We start from the raw sequence: 23,443 nt of genomic DNA on the forward strand, positions 1-23,443 counted from the left end.
GGGGTTAGGGTCAGGGTCAGGGTCAGGGTTTAGGGGTTGGGGTTAGGGTTAGGGTCAGGGTCAGGGTTAGGGTTAGGGTCAGGGTTAGGGTCAGGGTCAGGGTTTAGGGGTTGGGGTTAGGGTCAGGGTCAGGGTTAGGGTCAGGGTCAGGGTTAGGGTTAGGGTCAGGGTTTAGGGGTTAGGGTTAGGGGTCAGGGTCAGGGTCAGGGTTAGGGGTCAGGGTTAGGGTCAGGGTCAGGGTTTAGGGGTTGGGGTTAGGGTCAGGGTTAGGGTCAGGGTCAGGGTTAGGTCAGGGTCAGGGTTTAGGGGGGGTTGGGGTAGGGTCAGGGTCAGGGTTAGGGTCAGGGTCAGGGTTAGGGTCAGGGTCAGGGTTTAGGGGTTGGGGTTAGGGTCAGGGTCAGGGTTAGGGTCAGGGTCAGGGTTAGGGTCAGGGTCAGGGTTAGGTTAGGGTTAGGGTCAGGGTTTAGGGGTTAGGGTTAGGGGTCAGGGTCAGGGTCAGGGTTAGGGGTCAGGGTTAGGGTCAGGGTTTAGGGGTTAGGGTTAGGGTCAGGGTCAGGGTCAGGGTCAGGGCAGCATCTCCGAGCTTCTTCGCCGTATCGGCTGGTTCTGCAGGACTGTCCCGTCTCATATTCCGGACCTGGGGGCGAGTTCTGGTCCCACCTTTTGTTGCGTCTCGGTTTTGCGCTGGGTGATGTGAGTGAATGTGACGAACACCTGCAGGGGTCAGATGTGCCACCTGAAACAGGTTTCACCTGGATCATCTCAGACCACACCCAGCTCACTCCTCCAGCCCCAGGAGAGCCGCTCAGGTTTCGGAGCTCTGGCTCAGGTGGGTACCTGCCCTTCCTGCACCTCATTCGGAGAGACGTCCTCACCTGGAAACACCGGAGCCAGGTAAGCAGCAGAACCCAGCCGCCGGTTCCTGAGGTCTGTTTGGTCGTGTTCTCTGGATTTAAGTGTGTGAAGGCTCAGAGTGGTGCTTTACTGTCCGTCTGGGTTGTGTGTCCAACAGCTCCCACGTTTGTGCCGACACCTTGACGCAGGTGAGAACATCTGAAGGAACATTATGGTCCACACCAGCAGGGGGTCTGGAGCTGTTGCCCCTTTTTATGAAGGTCAACAAGTTCCGTTCCAGTCCTCAACGCTCTGGTTTTGGTTTTTCTGTTTCAAGAAAATTACATTTTAATTTCAGAATATTGACATTTTAATGCTTTTAAAAGGCAAAACCATCATTTTAATCACTTTGAAATGTCTGAAGACAATTTGAATTTGAGGTTATAAAATAGAATGTAATAATTAAACCTTGAAGATCTGTACGCGTGCGTGTGCGTGTGTCTGAATGTGTGTGTGTGCGTGCGTGCGTGTGTATGAGTGTGTGTCAGCATGTGTGTGTGTGAGTGCGTGTGTATGTGTGTGTGTGCGCATGTGTGTGTGTGTGTGTGTTTTGATGCAAGCAGACGTGTAATTGAAGTCTTTTATTACAGATTAAAATGGGGTGCTTCACCTTTGTCAAACTGATGATGTTCTTCTTCAACTTACTTATCTTTGTGAGTATGTTTTTATAGTTCAGCTGTGTGTATGTGTGTGCGTGCACGCGCACGTGCACACTCCATACATGACCAACACACTCGGCCGCCGACAGGCTGCACTGTCTGATGTCCTGCTGCTCATCGGTGTGAACAGGAGCTCAGGGAGCCTCGTCCATCCTGGTCACAATGTTGGAAACACACTGTCAGAATGCTAAGCTAACATTAGCACAGCTGGTGTGGCTCCACAGGTGAATCTGGGTCAGGTGGAAGAGCTGAATGTGTGGTTCAGTGTCACAGAAGACTCAGTCTCTCACGCCAACACATTGCAGAAGGTTTAGTGTCCCCCCTCAGTCCAGGTCCCCCTCGTCCTGCTGGCGTCCCCGGCTCTGGTTCCCGTGAGCTGTCCTGACACCAGGAGGGAAATGGAATGACTCCATAATTGGAAGCTTGAGGGACCCGGTGTGACAAAAGAAGCCTCCTGTGACTGAGGAAGGCGTGACGGGCCAGAGCCGACACAAAGGCGTGGTGATGTCAGAGAGCTTCTCATTCCCACATCGGCCCTTCAGGAGCTCCTGACCCCTCTGAGCTGCTGCCATTCAAATCCCAGATTGTCATTCGTCTGACCTGTCAGATGCATTTTGATCATGTTTTTCTGGCTCCGCCTCCTGCAGCTTGGCGGTCTGACCCTGCTCGCCATGGGGATCTGGGTGAGTGTAGACGGGGGCTCCTTCCTCCAGCTGCTGGGACCCTTCTCCAGACAGGGCATGCAGTTCGTCAACGTGGGCTTCTTCTGCATCGCCATCGGGGCGGTGCTGGTGCTGCTGGGGCTCCTGGGCTGCTGGGGAGCCCACAAGGAGAGCAGGTGCCTGCTGCTCGTGGTAGGTGTCTCGGACCTGAGGAGGGTCCCCGGGGGTATCTGGATCTGCTAAGAGCTGCATCCACATCAGCTCGGCAGGAGGATCTGCCCAGATCAGCTCTGATCATGTTGGGAAACATTAACTTGAGGATCCAAAAGCTAATGTTGAGAGAAAAGCTTGGTTTTAGTTGGACTCAGCATAATCTTCCTCATCCTAATGGTCGTCCCAAACTCTTCTGGTGACTCATCATAGCTGCCTGATCGGTGATCTGTCACCAGTGATCTGTCACCAGTGATCTGTCACCAGTGATCTGTCACCAGTGATCTATCACCAGTGATCTATCACCAGTGATCTGTCACCAGTGATCTGATACCAGTGATCTATCACCAGTGATCTGTCACCAGTGATCTGTCACCAGTGATCTATCACCAGTGATCTGTCACCAGTGATCTGTCACCAGTGATCTATCACCAGTGATCTATCACCAGTGATCTGTCACCAGTGATCTGTCACCAGTGATCTGATACCAGTGATCTGTCACCAGTGATCTGTCACCAGTGATCTGTCACCAGTGATCTGATACCAGTGATCTATCACCAGTGATCTGTCACCAGTGATCTGTCACCAGTGATCTGTCACCAGTGATCTGTCACCAGTGATCACCTCTGTCTCCCTGCAGTTCTTCTCCATCATCCTCATCATCTTCGTGGCTGAAGTGGCCGCTGGAGTCGTGGCTCTGGCCTACTCTTCATTTGTGAGTCCCCCGTTTCCCTCGTCTGGTTTCTCTTGTCTGTTATTGCTTCCAGCTGCCTCTGACCTCTGACCTCTCATCTCTCACCTCTCCACGTCTCATCTCTCTTCTCTCATCTCTAATCTCTCACCTCTCATCTCTCACCTCTCATCTCTCACCTCTCTTCTCTCACCTCTCATCTCTCACCTCTCTCATCTCTCACCTCTCCACGTCTCATCTCTCATCTCTCACCTCTCACCTCTCATCTCTCTTCTCTCACCTCTCATCTCTCACCTCTCTTCTCTCACCTCTCTTCTCTCACCTCTCATCTCTCACCTCTCTTCTCTCACCTCTCCTCTCATCTCTCACCTCTCACCTCTCATCTCTCATCTCTCACCTCTCCTCTCATCTCTCACCTCTCACCCCTCATCTCTCATCTCTCACCTCTCTTCTCTCACCTCTCTTCTCTCATCTCTCTTCTCTCATCTCTCACCTCTCTTCTCTCATCTCTCACCTGACTCTTGGATGGCCTGAGGCCGTCGCTCTGCCTCGAAATCTGCTCAATTTATTCGTCTGGAATACTGATGTCGTCGTGTTTTATATGCAAAACAGTGTAATTACACATGTGACCCCCCATGAGACCGACGCGTGTGCACTCGTGCATATTCCACATAATAACATAACATAAACATAATAATGCCACAAAATAACTGCAGGGATTTCAGATAAAAACTGGAATCCTGACAAAGAGGGTGTCGAGGTGGAGGTCACATCAGGGGTCATGTCAGGGTCACATCAGGGGTCATGTCAGGGGTCATATCAGGGGTCATATCTGGGGTCATGTCAGGGTCACATCAGGGGGTCATATCTGGGGTCATGTCAGGGTCACATCAGGGGTCATGTCAGGGTCATATCTGGTTCAAAAAATGAACCAGATCGAGAGCCAATAACCTTTGTGAAGCTGGATTAACAGAGATTTAATAAGCCATTCTGGCACGAACGGTCTTCAATGGTGCTGCTGGTTGTTCCTCCCCCCAGAGGCTGGGAAGTGACCAGGTGGTGGATTTATTAGTCCAGATGATGAAAGAATTACAAAAGCCTTCATATGAAGGAAAGAAGCATCCAAATGTAACTCAGTACAAACTGCCTCTGTTCATTTTCAGGGTTTTGAACTGCAAAGGACATTTTTACATTTCTATCAACACATTTCGACAGAAGCTGCGAACGGACCTGGTGTCACAGCCACAACAGGTTTTATGACACCAGCCGTGTTGTTGCTGCGGGATCTGACAATATGACTTTACAGTGAACACTGTAAAAAACAGATCAATAAGAGTTGTTGGTGTTTTTAATCATTCGTGGGAGGTTTTACCTCTTTTGATAGATGTGTTATCACCTCCACCCTCCTGTTGTGTTACTGCAGTCTTTGTCCTTCCTGTCCTGTGTGTGTGTGTGTGTGTGTGTGTGTGTGTGTGTGTGTGTGTGTGTGTGTGTGTGTGTGTGTGTTTAACGACATGTGGTGAGGCTCAGGTCCCCGAGTGACAGTGATGAATTAGCCAGCTGGTAATAACCCGCCATGCTCTCGGCTTCTTGGGGGGCACTTTTAATTGTGCCATGTATCCCAGCATCCCCCCCGGGCACCTCACACGCCTCCACATACACACACACCTACACGCATTAACATACCTACACACACACCTACACACATTAACATACCTACACACACACCTACACACATTAACACACACACAGGCGTGGTCTCTGCTCTCATCACATGACTTTTGAGACTAGAAATGATAGGATTGTTAATAAAAATAACAAAAAAGGGAAAATATGTGAATTAATTAAGTTTAAGAAAGAATGTGATGAGGCAGTGATGAGGCAGTGATGAGGGTGTGATGAGGATGTAATGAGTATGATGAGGATGTGATGAGGGTGTGATGAGGCAGTGATGAGGATGTAATGAGTATGATGAGGATGTGATGAGTGTGATGAGGCAGTGATGAGGCTGTGATGAGGGTGTGATGAGGCTGTGAAGAGGATGTGATGAGAGTGTGATGAGGATGTAATGAGGGTGTGATGAGGGTGTGTTGAGGCTGTGATGAGGGTGTGTTGAGGCTGTGATGAGGCTGTGATGAGGGTGTGATGAGGGTGTGATGAGGCTGTGATAAGGAGGAAATGTTTGGAGGGCTCTGGGGAGGACCCATATGGAGAAAATTATTTTTAGGATTTCCGTCAGACGATTTTAACCCCTTTAAACGGACTTTGGATCCAGACATTGCTGAAGCGGGCAGGTTCGACCTGGGAGCACAAGTCACAGAGAGGAAAGATCTCCTGGAGTTCCATGAGCTCAGAGCAGAAGATGTTGGACTCAGATCTGTGTGTTTTCCTCAGGCTGAGGGGATCCTCCGAGCCTGGGCCACTCCTGCTCTGAAGGACGATTACGGCAGCGATCCCGTGGTCACAAAGATCTGGAACACCACCATGATGGAGGTTAAGTAGCAGTGATCTAATGTCGCTGTCAGGTCCCATAAATGTGGAGCTGACAGGTAAGGTGATGATTATAACTGTGGTTATAAAGATGTGATCACCCAAGAGGCCCCATGGTTCAGAGAATGAGAAGAAACACATATCAAATCAACACAGATAAAAAGGAAGGACTTTTAAAGAAGTCGTGTCCTTCACAGAACTTTCGAGAAATGATTCCACAAGTGTTCTTCACTAAATCAAATAGTGTCAGGAGACATTAATAGAAAAACACAGAGCTGACTGTTCATGACGGTTCCTCTGGAACATTTATGGCCCTCAAACCTTCTTTGTTAGGTTTGGATTAATACGATGATGGTGGTGAGGGACCAGCAGGAACCAAAGACAGTGTTGCTCTGCTGCTCCAACACAACCGAAACAGTTTCAGAAGAAACGAGAAGAGCCGCAGTTGTGTGAAAATCCAAAGCTTTGAGTGTGAAGACATGGATGAAAACAGGAACCTTCCATTGGTGTACAGCAGGATGATGATGGATTCTGGACAGATGGAGAGAATGCAGGGATGGAGGGAGGATGGAATGGAGGGAGGATGGAATGGAGGGATGATGGAATGGAGGGAGGATGGAATGGAGGGAGGATGGAATGTTGGGTTTTGGACGCTTTAGGACAGATTAACCGGCTTAATCTTCCGTCTGAAGACTTGTCCTCCTCCTTCCAGCTGAAGTGCTGTGGTTTCACCAACTACACCGACTTTGTGGGCTCCAAGTTTGAGAAGGAGAACCAAGGAAATCTGCCCCCGAGCTGCTGCTGGACAAACAGCTCCCCCTGCAGACCGGGCGAGGCACAACGGAGCAACGTGCAGGTGAGAAAACACGAGAATTCTGGCTGAAACAAGTCCAAGGATTTCTCAGGAGGTGAGATTGATAAATTGGGCAAAATAAACCACACAATGGTTCTTTGGTAATCTAAAGATTAGGATTTGTTCCAGTTCTTCATTTGATGTCAAGGCTCCTGATCAAGGATTATTATATATTTAGAATCATCACACTTTCATCCTCAGGGTTGCTTCCAACAAATCCTGGAGATCCTTAAAGAACACGCCAACATTGTGGGAGGAATTGCAGCGGGAATTGGAGTCTTAGAGGTAAAATGACCAATGTGGATCAAATGAAATGATAATTTCATCAATCGCGTTACAGAAAACATCCTTTGGTGCCAAATTTCAGGTGTCAAGAGCAGAAGTTTAGAGCCAAACCTAAATGAATGCATGTTTAAATTTTGCTTTAGCAACATCTTTGAGGATTCTTAACTAAAGACGTTGTCATCAAAGACAGAGGATGATATCAGCTCTCTGTGTCCTCAGATTACTGCCATGACCGTGTCCCTGTACCTGTACTGTCACCTGGACAAGAGAATCAGCTGAAGCCCCTTTCAGCTTCCTCTGAGAGTTCCTTTCTAGTTCTCCAGGAACACGAGTGAATTCCTGTTCACACGAGAGGACAACCACAGTGTAACTGTTTCCAATAAATCACCAGAAGCTTTGAGAGTTCTTCTTTGAACCCACCAAGGTCTTTGCTGTCTCATCAGAACCAAATGAGAACATGAGGATCAGAATCAGTAGAAGAGCAAAACTGTTAGAAGGTAGAAACATCAGCTGGTTTCCACTCAAGTGGACCAAGAAAGGTCAGTTATGGGACAGAATCCGAGCTGCAAAGGCTATAATTCCAGAAATGACATTTTCACACCATTTACATCATAATCATACAGACGCTCTTCTTTATATCAGAGCTGGATGCAAACATTCACTCCAAGAACGATGTAAACTAGATGCAAAGTTCCACAGAACGATGCAAATGTTCACGCAGGTGCAACTTACGGTAAAACTAACCAGGAAGTTCCTGACAGGAAACCTTTACCCACGCAAGAAATAGACAAACAATCATTTCTGGATAAATTAAATGGGTGTGATTTTTATTTATCACAGAATACTGGAATTACTTCCAGAAGCTGCCACAGGCTCCTGAGCACTGCGTCTGTTCCTCAGGAAGAGTCCTGATCATCACACACCCATCAGATTTCAACCTCTACCCCCTTTTAAACAATATGATAAACAAAACACACACAATGATTCTGATTAAAACAACTCTAAAAACTAGTACATGAAAATATGAAACTTAATATTACTTGTGTGATTTAACATCTCAACAAGTTCTAATGGCAAACTTCAGAATAAAGTTCTGATTGCAGGTGTGTGGGTCATCCTGCTACCTAATGCTAATGCTAATGCTACTTACATGTTAGGACGATGTCCTGGGTGACCACGTTATAATCACACCCTCGGGATGGAAACAGAACCCAATCCTACCCGGACTGAAGCGGTTCTTGGGTTCAGGTCGAGTAAAGCACACGTGGAACACCTTGAGGCTTCGCGGCCTCGGCTGCCATTTTCGCGGGTCTCCGCCGCTAATGCTAATGCTAATGCTAGCCTCAGCGTTAGCCGTCGTCACCGTTGCAGCTACTGTTCAGCTTTAAAGGAGCTCGTTTAAAAGTACGTCATTGTCAAATTTCTACACACACGCACACACACACATACACGCACACGCACCGAGAAACCAGAGGAAAGAAGAACTTTATTTTAATTGTACACAATTCTCCACTACGTGCACAGCAGCTGTGCACGTCTCAACAGTAGCCCTGAATAGTCAAATTTCCATTTAACCAGAATTGTTGGTAATACTTGAAATTTACGGCTAATTTCTAAATACTGTAAATCTACAATAATGAATCCAGACGTGGGAAAATCCTTTTTGGACCTTTACAGCCACCGTAGAGATAAATGAGCCCACAGAGCGTGGATGGCTTAATAAATCTTATTTTACATTTGCAAATAAGAAATTAATGAATTTCCAAAGCAGATTAATCTGCAATGAAGCAAATATTATTTATTGTACAAAAGCTGAAAACTGGAATGATTCTTGCTTTCTTGATCTCATCAGTCAGAGCTTGAAGGGCAAAAAGCCTTCGATTTGCCCTTGATTCACCACAGAAATTGCCCCCAAAACTCAGCATTTGCATTTGTGCTGCTTTGCCTGGCTGGACTCAGAGGGGAGCACGTGCACGTGCACATGCACACGAACACGAAGCCTTCCACCAACTCTGGCTGAGACTTCAGACAGGAAACAGGAGACGAATCTTCACTTCAGAAAATCTTTAATCAGACCATGAAAAAGGTGTTTTCCTCTTGCCTCACAACCACAGACAGAGTTAAAACGTGTTATTTAAAAACCCAGCAGATGTCAAACAGGGCAGGACTTCAGTCGTGGGGGCTCTGATGCTGCTCCTCAGCAGCACCAGCTGCTCCTGGGTCAGTAAAAAGCCCATGAAATGGTTCCAGGGCCACGACTTTGGCCTCATCTCCTCCATGAGCAGATCGATGAGTGACGCCACGCGTGGAGACGCTAACGGTTGGATGGTGAAGCAGAGCTCCATTTACAGCCTCGTTCTCTGCTCACGTCTGTAGAACATCTGAATCATTAGGACCTCAGTGTCCCATCAGTGTTTGTGCACATGAGCCGAGTGTGTCGCACATTAATGCTGATTTTAGCTGTGTTACACTGGGACGAGCCCAGTAGAACAAGTTAGCATCACGCACGCCGTCCTAACTGATGGGGGCAGCAGCGAACTCAGCCAACATTTCACATGAGGCAGCAGAATTGTGGGTAAATGTTCCAGCAGCTACGTTATTGCCCCAGTAAAGGGAAACCAGCTCTTCTGGGATCTGGAGGTTCTCAAAGAGCAGCCTGACTCTCACCGGCTCTTCCTGCCAGTCGTGCAGACCACAAGAGAGGTCATGTGACCTCAGCCGCAACATGTGAAGAACGACACCAAGACGCAAGTGGAGATTCATAAAACTGAATCATTCAGCAAATCCTGGCAGGTTTAGGAGGTCACAGAAAAACAGTTCTGCTTGGAACGCGTGAGCAGGTGAAGAAGATGAGCAGGAGGAAGGTCACCTTCACGAGCTGCTCAACCAGCTCCAGAAACGAGGGCCTGAAAGGTGGAGACATGTGAGCGTTGGCGAGGAGGTCGTCCTCCTGGACGCCTGACCAGAGCGCCCACAGACGTGTCTGGGACGCCTTCAGTCTCATCCAAAAATAGATCTGCGTGTAAATGCGTCAATATTTCAAACTCTACAAATGAATTCATCTTCAGAAAAGTGGCCGAGTTTAAAACTAACAGGAACAATAAATAAAGCTGCGTTAAAACAGACTGAAGGCATCTGCTCGCCTGGAACATCCATTTCAAAACACCAACAGTTGCCATGGAAACAGAAAGTCTGCTCGATGAAGTTGGCTCCAGCCCTTTTCCTTATGAGGCAGTAGAACATCTGGACTCCCGGGGGGCCAGCGGACCTGTTCACATCTGCTCCACCGGCGCTCCTTCTTCTTTGGGTGGAGGCTCCAGGCGGATGGGACTGACCCCAGCTGGTTTTCTCACACTGGTCAGGGACACGAGGAGATCAGCGTCAGCATCTGAGATGTTCTGAGACGCTGAAGGCAACAAATCCTGATATTTCTCCTTTAGCGTCTCAATAAAATCGATGAAAGGTGCTTTGAAGAACCCTGAGACATCCTGAACTATGACGAGGAACCTAGACCAGAGTTGAGGATCCAAAGCGGACTTACGAGTAGGGGGAGATGGGCACGGCCACCACCAGCACGTGGTTTCTTTTCCTGAAGAGTCTCCACAGGCCTCTGTGGTATCCTCTCACATCTAGATCCCAGACATGGAGGCACTGAGGGGACGAGAGGAAGGTGGAGTGAGCAGGAGATACCTCAGCTCAGGCCTGGATCTTCTGCTCCATCACAATCCTCTGACGTGCATCTCCTGAAGCTCTCGACCCCCCCCCCCACACACACACACAGTCGTGTACCTTGGCGAGTTCCATCCAGGTGGACGTGTCCGTCTCTGCGTCCATCTTAATAAACATGACATAGGTCTTCCCCTCTGAATCTGGCAAAAAGGAGTCTTCACAGGGGTTCTTGGTGTGATCCAGCACCTCTGCTTCTCTGAAACATCACACACACACACACACACACACACACACACAGAATGGTTGACATCAACAGGAATCAGAGGTTCAGGATCTTCTGACCGTCTCACCTCAGCAGGTTCTGGATCTCCACTTCATAAGCTTCCTTCTTTAGGCTGCCAACAGCCAAGACACAGAATATGAGATTAAACACACTCACACACACACTCACACACACACACACTCTCACTCACACTCACACTCACACACACACACACACCTGTCCACGTTCTTCAGCTGCACGTTGGGAACAGTGTTGAACTTGTGTTTCTTGAAATAAACCTCCTGAGAGAGAGAGAAGAGAAGACCGTTATTCCATTGGGCTTCTCCAAAGCGTCTCCTTCCTCTGTGCTGCAGGACGCCCCCTCCGACCAGCAGGAGGCCCCCTCCGACCGGCAGGACGCCCCCTCCGACCGGCAGGACGCCCCCTCCGACCGGCAGGACGCAGCCGTGTGTCAGAGTCACATGATGGACAATAGATCCCTGAATCTGTTCTCACGTGGAAGTAGCCGTTCATGTTGAGGCCGATGATGCCGAAGTGGTAGGACCGGGACACGTCGGGGATGATGCACTCCCGCCCTTTCCTCTGCTCCGGCATCCTCATCCACATATCCCAATCCCACAGCTGCAACACAGGTGAGAGCAGCTTCAGAAACATCTCAACCAGCTGCTGGAGACTCCAGCTGGGAGCAGGTTGTGAGCGTCCACTGATGGAGGTGTTGGGCAGAGAGGAGTCTAATGTCTGACCACCATAGACTGCTTTCAAATGTCCAGACGTTTACGGTCGGATGGACCGGGAATGTCTACGGTGGGATCCCTGAGGAGCTACAGCCTCTACCGCTGCTAACTGGTTAGCATGGTTAGCATGTGCAGCTGTGAGAGAATACGCTAAAGTAGCTTCGTCAGGAACACCAGCAGACGAGGAGCCGCCCGAGGACGTCTCAGAGAACCGGCCCAGAGGGACAGGAGAACATTGGTGCAGCTGCGATCGCTTTGATTTGGACAGGGATCAAACAGGAACCAAATATCAGGCACCTTTTCAGGCGTGGGCCACTTGGGCTCCAGCTCCTCCTTGTAGAGGCTTTTCTTCAGCACCCATCCCAGGCCGGGCATGCTCTCCTGCCTGTAGAGGAGCGCCGGGTCCTCGGCCGTGTGCTCGTAACCCTGCACAACACAGCAGAGCGTCTAACTTTAGAACCTGGAGCCAGAGAAACCGGCCCTGTTGAGTCCACCTGAATGTGGGACATGTTGTGTTACACCCCCGAGGTCAACGTGTGTGTTACACCCCCGAGGTCAACGACATGTTGTGTTACACCCCCGAGGTCAACGACAACCGATCAACACAATCTGGACCATCTTCTATTGTTGAGTCGCCTGAATAGCACAAAGAGAGAGAGACGATCCCTAATACAATACACACCCCCACGCACACACACACACGCACAGAGAAACACACACACACACACACCACCACCCCACACACGCACGCACACACACACACCGCCACCCCACACACGCACGCACACACACGCACAGAGCACACACGCGCGCACACACACACACACACCACCACCCCACTCACGCACGCACACACATGCACACACACACGCACAGAGACACACGTGCACACACACACAGACACACACGCACCCACAGACACACACCCACACACACACACACAGACATACACACACACACACAGACACAACGCCCACAGACACACACCCACACCACACACACACAGACATACACACACAGACACACACACACACACCCACACACACACACCCACACACAGACACACACACACACACACACACCCACACACACACACAGGACTAAATTCCAGCCGTTAGCAGAGGGGAGCCTTAATCTCTTGATCTTGTGGTGATGATGAAATGACACAGAGGTAAAACAAGAACATTGGGGGTGTGTGTGTGTGTGTGTGTGTGTGTGACGGGGGGACGTTGGGGGCTCACCTGGTCGTTCCAGGCTGAGATGCAGTAGAGGCTGTCGTCTTCATCCAACAGGTGGATGGTCTGACTCAGGAAACTGGGGAGAAGGAACCGTTTAATCAGAGCTGCTGAGCAGCATTCTGCAGCACAGCAGCATAAACCTGCCGGAGCCACCGGGAGGGGGCTCCTCCAGAGAGCCGGACCCCCGGGGGAGGCTGGAGAACCACCTCTCAGGCCCAAGTGTTGCTGTCCATCGTCATAGTAACAGCTCCCACTCAGGTGTGCTGACGTACCTGAAGAAGTCGATGGAGATATCCAGGTCTTCTTCTAGCACGATAGCAAATGTGGCATCCTGAAGACAAGGAAATCAGTGTGAGCACCTTCAGCCCAGCAGAGGTCGGAACGATGAGTTACATGAGAGAACCAGGAGAGGACTCACAGGGTGGAGGTTAAAGGTCGCAGTCAGGCTGGCTTTGTAGTGCTGCGGTGAAGAAGAGAGACGGTCAAGAGCAGACACAGGTGTGGAGCAGACGCAGGTGTGGAGCAGACGCAGGTGTGGAGCAGACGCAGGTGTGGAGCAGACACAGGTGTGGAGCAGACACAGGTGTGGAGCAGACACGGGAGCAGACAGGTGTGGAGCAGACGCGGGTGTGGAGCAGACGCGGGTGTGGAGCAGACACAGGTGTGGAGCAGACGCGGGTGTGGAGCAGCAACACAGGAGCAGACGCGGTGTGGAGCAGCAACACAGGAGCAGACGCGGGTGTGGAGCAGCAACACAGGTGTGGAGCAGCAACACAGGTGTGGAGCAGACGCGGGTGTGGAGCAGCAACACAGGTGTGGAGCAGCAACACAGGTGTGGAGCAGAACACAGCTGTGGAGCAGACGCGGGTGTGGAGCAGCAACACAGCTGTGGAGCAGACGCGGGTGTGGAGCAGCAACACAGGTGTGGAGCAGCAACACAGGTGTGGAGCAGACGCGGGTGTGGAGCAGACACAGGAGCAGACGCAGGTGTGGAGCAGACACAGGAGCAGACGCAGGTGTGGAGCAGACGGGGTGTGGACCAGACGCGGGTGTGGAGCAGACGCGGGTGTGGAGCAGACACAGGTGTGGAGCAGACGCGGTGTGGAGCAGACACAGGAGCAGACGCAGGTGTGGAGCAGACGCAGGTGTGGAGCAGACACAGGTGTGGAGCAGACACAGGTGTGGAGCAGCAACACAGGTGTGGAGCAGACGCGGGTGTGGAGCAGACGCAGGTGTGGAGCAGACGCGGGTGTGGAGCAGACGCGGGTGTGGAGCAGACGCGGGTGTGGAGCAGACACAGGAGCAGACGCAGGTGTGGAGCAGACACGGGTGTGGAGCAGACACGGGTGTGGAGCAGACACAGGAGCAGACACGGGTGTGGAGCAGACAAGGTGTGGAGCAGCAACACAGGTGTGGAGCAGACGGGGTGTGGAGCAGACACAGGAGCAGACGCAGGTGTGGAGCAGACGCGGGTGTGGAGCAGACGCGGGTGTGGAGCAGACGCGGGTGTGGAGCAGACGGGGTGTGGAGCAGACGCGGGTGTGGAGCAGACGCGGGTGTGGAGCAGACGCGGGTGTGGAGCAGACACAGGTGTGGAGCAGACACAGGTCTCCATCCACCCAGCTGCACCCTGTCAGAACGTCCATCTAAAGGGACCAGGAAGCCCCTGAACACGGGTCCAGGCTGAAGCTCTTGCCTGGGAGACTCTGGCGTTCTTGATGCTGATGGGTGTGTGCTGAATCCCCTTGAGGCCAAACAGCTCCACCACGTCCATGGGCTCCTGAGGGGACGAGGTGGGGGTCATTTACTAAGACAGCAGCAGTTTCCTGGGCTGAGTTTCAGATCTCTGATACCTCATAATATCCATCAATGAAGACCGTGATCATCTGAGGGTTGACCCCGTGAGCAGACAGCAGCGACCTGAGCATCCTGCACAAGAAACCAGAGTTTCCTCGTTTTGCTCTGCAGAATCCAGCAGAAGCTGAGCAGCGGCCTCACCTGTACAGGTAGTTGGGTCTGTTTCCTGCGATCACAGCTACAGGAACACCGATGACGTTATTGACCAGCAGCTGGAGAAGAGAACAAGCTGAAGCTCTGCTGCAGGTTCTCACGGCTCCGTTAACATTGAACTGGTTCTTCTCATCAGAACTGGTGGAGCTGCTGATAGAACTTTTTCTTACGGGCTCTGGGTTGAACTCAACGGGCGCCGGGTCTTTGCAGCTGCAGATGCTGCCGTATCCTTCAACTTTGCTGCAGAAGATCTTCCTGCGCCGGTTCAGCTCGGTGTCGGCCCAGTGGCACTCTGCCTCTGCAGGGTGGACCAGCACGTTGAAAGCACCTCACGCAAACATCTAAACACTGGCTTTAGAAGCTGGGGCAGACCTTCCGAGGCGGTGAGCTGCACCTCAGTCTTGAGCAGGACCGGCTCCCCCCATGTAGACAGAGCTGCAGATTTTGAGAACTTCTCTCCATAAACCTGACCTGAACTCCACAAACACACATCCACAACATGTTTAGACCTCAACAACTGGGTGAATAATAGGTTTGGTATCATTGAAGGAGCAAATATGTTAGTGGGTCAGAACATCTAGTCTGACAGGTCAACATGTTTAAACTGGTTCTACTGACTATTTAGTGAGAAAGTTCAGTCGTTCCTCTAATGTAAAGAGCTGCTCTACCTCCTTTCTTCACCACCAGTGTCCACATGTCCCTCCAGCTGAGGCTGAGGGACACTTGGCTGCCCAGGCTCTTCAGCAGGTTCTTGGCAGCATCTTTCAGGTGGAACGTGCCCTCATCCTGCAGGGAGGACAAAAAGGAAAGCCTGGTTCAACCGGCCGGCCGACGGTGGAGACGGTGGCGGAGCAGCAGCAGACCTTCAGAGTGAAGATCAGCACTCGCCCACGAGTCACCATGTTGAGGAAGAGGATCATCGCTTCATCCTCGTGAGGAGAGTAGGTGTCGAATATCCTCTTGGCCATCACGTGACCCTGACAGATGCACAAGACAGAGGACAGCAGCTGACGTGCGTCTGCGCCCAGACGCAGCGAGTGATTCAGGTTCGATCAAGGCTCACCGTCGCCTGGTTGAGAACGATCACGTGGATCCCTCGGCCCTGTTCTCTGGCGTCGTCCTCCAACACCTGCAGGCAGTCAAACACAAATGCGGTTTAGACCAGTTTAAGGGGGGAAATCCTCTCTGCCACCAAACAGGAGCGATGTTGTTGGCTGACACATTCCGTCAGTGTTTGGACTTTTTTATATCAAAGTTGGCAGAAATTTGATGTCATTGTTCCCAAATGTGGGACAAATTCAACAAAGTGACTTGGGATGTAGTAATTATTTAATAGGAAACTCACGGTGGTGCCGTCAACAGCCACATAAACTTTGGAGCGGCTGGAGTAGACCTCGATGTCCAGAACCTTCCTCCCGTTAGCTGGTCTGCGTGGGGTGTCCACATTTGGCATCGAGTCATCTATAAGGGCGCAATGATGTTCAGCTCTTTACGACAGATCCAATCAGAGGACAACACACAGAATATTTCTGACATAATTCAGTATGACGGAGCAGGAGAGGTGGAGGAGCCAGAGAACCGGGTCTTTTTATCGACTCCAGGGGAAACACAATGAAATAAAAACTACATCGAGTGGAAAATCTGCCACAAGCCGAACGCCCACCATAGTCTTGAGCGGCAGCATCTTCGTTAGCGACCTGTCTTGTGTCCAGGATGAGTTTGATGTTGACGATCACTGTGACCACCAGAAACAACACAGCGCCAACCTGATAAGGGACAAGAGGTCAACGTCAGTGATTTAGAACCATTGTACGGTTGATTTCCACTCCTGGAAGAAGACGCTATCATCTTCCTTGCACGGTTCCCTCAGGAGCAACTGTGTACCTGACAGAACCGACGGACGGTTCTCTTGTTGGTCAGTTTGTATTTCCAGGTGAGATACAAGCTTCTCTGCTGGCGGGGGATGAACGGTTTGGCTCGGGGATTGGGGGTCCAGTTCTCCATTCCGTACATAACAAAGAGCTCCGACCCTTCGCGTACCTTTCGTCTTAGGACGCGTGTTTACAGCTCCCTACCAGCACCTGGACCCGACTGGCTGTCACATTGTCTTCAGACAAGCAGAAAGAAACAACACGGGTCAGAAAGTTAGCCGATATTCAAAAATAATCCGTAGAGACAGGTTTGTAGACAAGCGTTAAGGTCTTTTTCAACACTACTCAACTAAGGTCAATATACAAACTCACACACGTGCCTGTAAATCTTTACCTTTTTAATTTGATTGTTGTTTCTTCTACTTCTAGCAAAAAAAACTATTATCGGTTGTCGCAGAATATTGACGTCATATGTTTTCTTCTTTTGATTTTATCGGCAGTTGTCAACCACCGTAGTTACGCATTACCGCCACCTGCTGGAACTTCTGAAGGAAATCCATCAAATTTAAGTCTTTTCGAACCTTTTTTTCATAGTTAAAGTATGTATTTCATTCTTTGGTGCTGAAATGAACTTTCATCTTAATACCTATTGTAATTGATGTTAAATTTGTTGTGAATTTGTTTATATGTCAACACACTTCAGAGCTACATGGATTCTCAGCTCTGACTCATCCTGATGACTTCTGTAAGTGGGTAAAAGTCCAATCTCCTGAATCGCATGAAGCAATTTACAACGTGCAAAGTTGAACATTACTCATTTTATGCTGCTGCACCCAGAGGAGCAGCAGCACAGAAAGCAGCAGAAGCCAGAGGCTCCTTCAGAAACCATCATCTGGGCGACGACTGGAGGTCGTTTACAGGCGTGATCAATAATTGTAAGTGTGTTAAATGTGACTACAGTAATTACTCTGCTAAATCTGCCGTCTCGGCCCTTTTTTCTTATCTTTCTTCTCATTCTGTCAGTTGATTGGTTGCTTTACTGAGACCATTCTTAAGATCCATCGATTCTTTCTTTTTCTTCCAACAGATGAAACAAAAACGATAATCAGAAGCATTTCAAACCAAACTGTTGACACCTGGAAGGCTTTGCTAGGCTCCTGATTACTCTCTGTTTATTATCTGTGGGCCTTCTGATAGCATCAGTGCTGCTCAGTCACTCAGTAATGGAGTCCAAACTGGAAGCCCTCCAGTGTCACTTCACGTGGGACCTGGAGCCCAGCATCTCCAAGCTCCTCCAGCTCAAGGAGAAGCTGGAGGACATTGGGAGTGAGGAGGGATACAGCTGGCTGGGGCACATCTACAACCTGCAGGGCTACATCCACCATCAGCTGGGCTTTACTGATGAAGCCCGAAGCTTCTTCAACAAATCTGCAGAGGCCTTCAGGCAGATGAGGAACGCCGTCTCAGACACGGGTCCATGGTTGGTGGTGAACTATGGGAACCGGGCTTGGCTGCACCACCTCCAGGGTGAACAGGCAGAGAGCCAGGCTTATCTGGCCAAGGTGGACGCTCTGACTGAGGAGCATCCGTCTCCATCACAGGAAGAACTGCATCCTGAGATCTATGCCGAACAGGCCTGGACCCTGATGAAGTTTGGGCCAGATCAAAAGCTGCTGGCTGTGGAATATTTCCAGAGAGCCATCAGGATGCAGCCGGACATGCGGGAGTGGCACAGCAGCCACATTCTGGTGCTCGTCAGCGCCTTCAACCACAGCAACCCAGCGATGATGGACAGCATCTTCGAAAAAATGAAAATTGCTTTAAGACACGACCCGGAGAACTTGTTCCTGGCAGCTCTTCATGTTGAGGCACGCGCCAGGAACCGGAAACAAATCCAAGATGAGGTGCGCGAGCTGGCAAGAAGGCTTTTGAAAAAATCGGTCAGCAGCTACAGCGGCATCAAAGTGATCCTGAGGCTCTACAGGATGTACGTGTCGTTTGACGAGGCCATCGACTTGGCCGAGGAAGTCCTGGAAAGACACCCGGAGCAACGCTACGCAAAGAAGTGCGCTGCTGTTTGCTACAGCAAGAAGATCCTGCAGGACAAGCACCTGCGCCTGGAGCACAGCCTGATCTCCAGAGCCATCGCGCTCTGCAGGGAGGTCATTTCTCTCTACCCACATTCATCACTCAAATGTCGAATCGCTCTGGCCAACGTTTACGGACACTTGAAGCGCCGCCATGAAGCAGATGAAGTTTATGACCAACTTCTGGAGAGTCAGCTGGATCCCGAGCAGGCTCAGATGCTTTACTGGTACTACGCCAGGTACGCACACCTGGTTCAAAGAGACAGCTCCAAGTCAATAGAATATTACATGAGGGCGGCCGTGATCCCGCTCAAGTCCGTCTACCGGGACAAGAGCCTCCAGATTCTGGAGCGGATCCAGGAACAGAAGCAAAATCCCAGGTGTGGAGAGATCGAGATGTTTCTGGCTCAGCTGCAACTTTAGAATTTGATGAGGACAATGTTGGTTCATGGTGAACCAAACAACTAATGGGGTTAATTAACAATGTGGGGATTTCACCTGGCTCTTCACCTGTCTGTTCACCCGTCTGTTCACCTGTCTGTTCACCTGTCTGTTCACCCGTCTGTTCACCTGTCTGTTCACCTGTCTGTTCACCTGTCTGTTCACCTGCTCCCACCTTGTGTGCACAATGTAAAAAATAAAAATACCTTTATCTCAGCAGTTTGCCGCCATCATTTCTGGTTTATTCTGAAATTGAGGTGACATTCTGACTCGATGAAGAGCACTGATTTATACTACAGAACCTAAATGAGTGGAACAGAGGCTGTTGCAGGACACGGGACGGTCGTCTCTGGTCAGGTTACAGCTCTTCTTTCTTCTTCAGGATTATCTGTCGCACCATTTCTGCTATTTTTGGTCGGAGCTCTTTGACAGGAACCTTGGGGCCCCATGCGTCCACCACCCCGCCGTTAACATCTATGAGATACTTCCAGAAGTTCCAGTCGGGTTCTTTGCCAGACGATTCTGCCAAAGAAGAAATTCAGATCAGTAAAATACCGCCGCCTGGTGGCCGATGGGCGCGAGACAGTTGCGCATATTTTCCCCCCAGATTCTCAAACATGTTACTGTAAAATCTTACTTTTTCTTTTTGAATACAAATGCAAATATTTCTGAAACTTGTGCAGCTTGAAGACAGGTTATTGGAGTTTCTACTGCTCTATAATGTTTTCAGGAAAGACCTGGGACAGGTGTGATCACCAGCACAGGACGTGCACAGGTTGAGGGTTTCACCCCTCAGTATGTTTCCATATAGAATACGAGAGCTTTAGGTTGACCGACGCTTAATTACATCACGTAGCGGCACATCTACTCCAAACTCACCGACCAGGTACTTGTACACGTTGTTGGCTCCAGTTCCAACAACAGCGATCTTACTGAACAGGGGGAAGGAGGCACCATAGACTCTTCGGATGAAGCTGTCGATGTCTCTGTCGCTGCCTGGCTCCTGCTGGCCAAACTGGTTGCAGGGGAACGCCAGCACGTTGAAATGATACGGCCCGAAGTCGCGCTGCAGCTGCTGCAGGTCTTTGTAGTGCTCCTCAGTGAAGCCACACTCGCTGGCCACGTTCACCACCAGGGACACCTGAGGTCACAGTCCTGAGGTCAGAAACACGTCCTCACCCAGACCTGGTTCACACTCAGCGCCTGAAAACCTGCTTGTGTTGTCGAGATTCTACGGTCGACACAAAAGGTTCTGTTAGTATCAACGAGCCGCAGGTGGAAGCAGGTAACCCTGGAGAGCTCAGCCAGAAAACATGAAAAGGAGACAGTGGACGAACCTTCAGGCTTCGTTAAAGGGACCGATTAGGGGTCCGTGCATGTGAGTGTGCTCGGCTTTGTTGACTGTGTGTAACCTAAACAGTCAGTATTATCAGAAGGTTTTCATGTTTCCACCAGGAAGATGCAGGCTTGGCTGGTTACTGTTCAGACTGAATAGGCTCATGGTGCCGCATCGTGAAGGTCTGATGGAACCTCTGCAGAATCCCTACAGGCTTCTTGCCACGTAGGCTAAGAGGAGCCGACGGAGGGAGCCCCCGAGCGAGCTAGGGGCCACATCGGGCTGTGTTAGTACATCTACAGAGGAGATGAGGAGCACAAGGAAAGAGTAATCATGCAGCATTCACTCATGCAGCCCACAGAAACAACCAAAAGTCACGAATTCACACTGTGATACTCAGACTTACCGAACCTCGGTACTTTTCCAGGGACACTAGTTTGCCGCGGCTATTGACAACTTTAAAAGTGTAAAAGTCTTTATTTTTACTCTCAGCGAGACTAAACACCGCCAGAAACACGGCGAACGCCCCGAGAAGCATCGTAAGACGAAGTGCCAACGCAGCAGCAGCAACAGCAGAAGCAGCTGCAGCAGCAAACTTCGACAAACTCCGGAAGCTTTCGGGCCTCTTCGCTGCACGAGCCGCACCCGGAAGTGCCCAGCCTCGCCACGCTTCTGCGCATGCGCCAATTCACGCGCTTGCGTGGACGTTTTTTCATGATTTCTTTCCCGCTCAAATTAAAAAAAATATGTAAGAGAATAGTTAAATAAGAAACCGTGCAATAAACAATCAATATAAAGGATAATGTAACCTAATAAATATTTAGTCAAGTTCCGTTTAAAAAATATGTATTGTCATAAAAGCCAAATGTGACATCTTGGTAATATAGCCTGAAAATAGCATTGATAATGAAGAGTTTGTGTGTGAATTGACAAGACTAAAGGAAAGTTTCAGGGTTTATACCTCCAAAACAACACTTAAGATGAGTTTTTTTAATACTTGTTGAAACATTCTGCATAACTGTACAAAAGTTCTGCTTATTATTATTGAAGAGATGACCTTATTTTTCTCTAAATTTATATAAACTACTGGTACTGTTTGTCTTGTACGGTTAAATTCACCCTGCTACCTCTGTGGAACCACCAGTGCTTCCCTCCAAGGTGTACGGAGGCCTTCTTGCTTCTGGTTTAGGTTTGGTTGCTAGGATCCAGAGAGTGGCTCATTAGCAGTGTCGGTTGACTCCTGGAGTAACTGCTCACCGATACTGGTGCACAAGCATTCAAAACCTTGTCCTGGTTACTTGGTTTGGCTTGAACTGATTACATATTTAACTTATTTTCTTTAATAATTGTCATTGCACTTTAAACATTTATGTGTGGTCTCCACATTGTGTCCTTCTTCTGAGAAATCTCCCCTCCCCCACTTTCATCTATCTATTAGTCATTCAACTTAAAATCATATTCAGTTACAAAATCAACACGGACAATATAAATGCATGTATTTATAAAAGACCTAAGGGTTCTAAGTTCTCTAGGACCTCACCTTACTGCTGCTCAGACACAAGTCTTCCCACTACATCTTGCTAGAGCTTCTCTTTTCAGTAAAGCACATCTTACTAGCTGACTAATGTCTCTAACTCACCTGAGAGTGGAATGAATGAATGAAGGTGGAGGCCTACAGTGTGGAGGAAGAGGGCCGCCCACTCACAATCATGGGTACTGAGCATCATGCACGGCAAGACTGTTCCTGGATGACCCTCATGTTTTTGTTCACCTTCATCACTTTGATATTTAGATAGCTAATCAAAAGTGTCCAGTGGAGCTGGACTCACCCTGGCTGGAATGTCGTTCTTCACCTGATCGTGTTCTGTTTGGTGTCTGGTGACAGCAGCTCTCATGTCAGCGAAAAGCACAGATGAGCCTGGTCCTGCTCCAGGTTTCTACCTGTTAAAGGGGAGTCTTTCCTGCCACTGTTGCTTGTTGGGGGTCAGGCCCTGGGACTCTGGAAAGGGTCTAGAGACAATCTTGACTGTATAAATAAAGATGAATTGAATTGTACCGTCATACCGGATGTGTTCCTCTCTTTTGAAGCAGCAGCACACAGGAACTTCTGTCTTTCTCAAGATGATCCACTTTTTCAAGCAGACATTTGTTCCGTTTAGGTAGATGAAGCCCTGGTTTGTCCAGACTCGGTAGCGTATCTGCTGCATCACCAAGGCACCTCTGTGCCTCTCTAACTCATGACCAGGCCAAGATTCCTGATAGTTTCATTAATCTCCTTGTGGTGGGGTTTGGGTGGAGGAGAACCTGAGGGAACAGGTGTGAGTGGACAAATGAAGGCGATTGGACAGGTATGGAGGGGATAGGTTGTGGATGGACATCAGTGCATAAATTAGGATTTTGGATGGTTTCCTGAAATGGACCAGGAGCCAGTGAAGCTACTGGGGGATGGGGGTGATGCAAGCAGCACAGTACTGGACCAGCTGGAGTTTTTTGTCGCACATTTGTGGAAAGCCAAAAATAAGCTTTGGCATTTGATCCTCCAGCAATCAAAGGTCAAAGGAGGGTTGATTCAAAGCAACATACTATAATACAACTATATTAACATTGTATTACAGCTACGACTGCTCTATAATACCCTATTCAATTAATTTCAACCACAGGCAGAAACTATAGAAGGAAATACAAAATAGACTGAGGTAAGATATTAAAAACAATAGAAAGCGAATTCTCGTTGGCTCTGTGTGATAGGGAAGCAGCACAAACCAGGTTACTACTGTGAAGTAGCATGTAACTAGCATCTAAAAAGGCTTCTATTTACTTAAATGCAAGAAGGAAGGACAAATAATGGGCCGCGAATGGAGGACAAGGTTAAAAACAATTTGCTAACACTTCCAAAGTCTCCTCTGGACCATTTTCCGGTCTCAAACCCAGATTAAGGATGTGGTTGGGTGTAGCGCTTGTAGTTCCACCCCACAGCCATATAACATCCTCGCAACTGCCAACAGTGACTTTCCTTATTTCGGGGTTGGC

General features: G+C 49.5%; 4 protein-coding genes across 4 annotated transcripts; 2 read left to right on the top strand and 2 right to left on the bottom strand.

Moving 5' to 3' along the window:
* The first annotated feature begins 521 nt into the window (after positions 1-521).
* Positions 522-7,131, top strand: LOC130528278 (tetraspanin-1). The gene is made up of 9 exons (XM_057037441.1): positions 522-894; positions 1,013-1,043; positions 1,485-1,547; positions 2,201-2,407; positions 3,066-3,140; positions 5,511-5,609; positions 6,319-6,462; positions 6,661-6,744; positions 6,964-7,131. The coding sequence occupies exons 1-9, from the start codon at positions 728-730 to the stop codon at positions 7,021-7,023; spliced, it is 930 nt and encodes a 309-aa protein (XP_056893421.1). The 5' UTR covers positions 522-727; the 3' UTR covers positions 7,024-7,131.
* Positions 7,132-8,793: 1,662 nt separating this feature from the next.
* pomgnt1 (protein O-linked mannose N-acetylglucosaminyltransferase 1 (beta 1,2-)) lies at positions 8,794-17,052 on the bottom strand. Its single transcript, XM_057037436.1, has 22 exons — positions 16,944-17,052; positions 16,563-16,785; positions 16,342-16,444; positions 16,024-16,139; positions 15,742-15,807; positions 15,542-15,655; positions 15,347-15,464; positions 15,051-15,149; positions 14,849-14,976; positions 14,667-14,737; positions 14,522-14,597; positions 14,365-14,448; positions 13,087-13,128; positions 12,941-12,999; positions 12,672-12,744; positions 11,728-11,856; positions 11,192-11,317; positions 10,913-10,977; positions 10,764-10,808; positions 10,534-10,669; positions 10,286-10,395; positions 8,794-10,098 (listed from the first exon to the last, which is right to left on the bottom strand). The coding sequence occupies exons 2-22, from the start codon at positions 16,689-16,691 to the stop codon at positions 10,017-10,019; spliced, it is 1,971 nt and encodes a 656-aa protein (XP_056893416.1). The 5' UTR covers positions 16,692-16,785; positions 16,944-17,052; the 3' UTR covers positions 8,794-10,016.
* Positions 17,053-17,058: 6 nt separating this feature from the next.
* On the top strand, positions 17,059-19,296 carry LOC130528275 (interferon-induced protein with tetratricopeptide repeats 2-like). Its single transcript, XM_057037438.1, has 3 exons — positions 17,059-17,148; positions 17,253-17,484; positions 17,637-19,296. The coding sequence occupies exon 3, from the start codon at positions 17,773-17,775 to the stop codon at positions 19,057-19,059; it is 1,287 nt and encodes a 428-aa protein (XP_056893418.1). The 5' UTR covers positions 17,059-17,148; positions 17,253-17,484; positions 17,637-17,772; the 3' UTR covers positions 19,060-19,296.
* A 1-nt stretch (position 19,297) lies between these two features.
* On the bottom strand, positions 19,298-21,044 carry gpx7 (glutathione peroxidase 7). The gene is made up of 3 exons (XM_057037442.1): positions 20,820-21,044; positions 19,957-20,218; positions 19,298-19,599 (listed from the first exon to the last, which is right to left on the bottom strand). The coding sequence occupies exons 1-3, from the start codon at positions 20,949-20,951 to the stop codon at positions 19,436-19,438; spliced, it is 558 nt and encodes a 185-aa protein (XP_056893422.1). The 5' UTR covers positions 20,952-21,044; the 3' UTR covers positions 19,298-19,435.
* Positions 21,045-23,443: the final 2,399 nt, after the last annotated feature.

Source organism: Takifugu flavidus, chromosome 7 (assembly GCF_003711565.1).
Source record: "Takifugu flavidus isolate HTHZ2018 chromosome 7, ASM371156v2, whole genome shotgun sequence".
NCBI classification, from domain to species: Eukaryota; Metazoa; Chordata; class Actinopteri; order Tetraodontiformes; family Tetraodontidae; genus Takifugu; species Takifugu flavidus.

Bases quoted from the DNA above. Each gene is read 5' to 3' on its own strand.
- LOC130528278 (XM_057037441.1), top strand. From the start codon at position 728: ATGTGCCACCTGAAACAGGTTTCACCTGGATCATCTCAGACCACACCC. The intron at 1,548-2,200 runs GTGAGTATGTTT...CGCCTCCTGCAG, and splicing joins TCTTCAACTTACTTATCTTT to CTTGGCGGTCTGACCCTGCT. The intron at 6,745-6,963 runs GTAAAATGACCA...CTGTGTCCTCAG, and splicing joins CGGGAATTGGAGTCTTAGAG to ATTACTGCCATGACCGTGTC.
- gpx7 (XM_057037442.1), bottom strand. From the start codon at position 20,951: ATGCTTCTCGGGGCGTTCGCCGTGTTTCTGGCGGTGTTTAGTCTCGCT. The intron at 20,219-20,819 runs GTAAGTCTGAGT...CTGTGACCTCAG, and splicing joins TGGAAAAGTACCGAGGTTCG to GTGTCCCTGGTGGTGAACGT. The intron at 19,600-19,956 runs GTGAGTTTGGAG...CTTCTTTGGCAG, and splicing joins CGTGTACAAGTACCTGGTCG to AATCGTCTGGCAAAGAACCC.
- LOC130528275 (XM_057037438.1), top strand. From the start codon at position 17,773: ATGGAGTCCAAACTGGAAGCCCTCCAGTGTCACTTCACGTGGGACCTG.
- pomgnt1 (XM_057037436.1), bottom strand. From the start codon at position 16,691: ATGTACGGAATGGAGAACTGGACCCCCAATCCCCGAGCCAAACCGTTC. The intron at 15,465-15,541 runs GTCTGCTGCTGC...TCCTCCCTGCAG, and splicing joins TGCTGATCTTCACTCTGAAG to GATGAGGGCACGTTCCACCT. The intron at 11,318-11,727 runs GTGCCTGATATT...CCTGTGTTGCAG, and splicing joins AGTGGCCCACGCCTGAAAAG to CTGTGGGATTGGGATATGTG.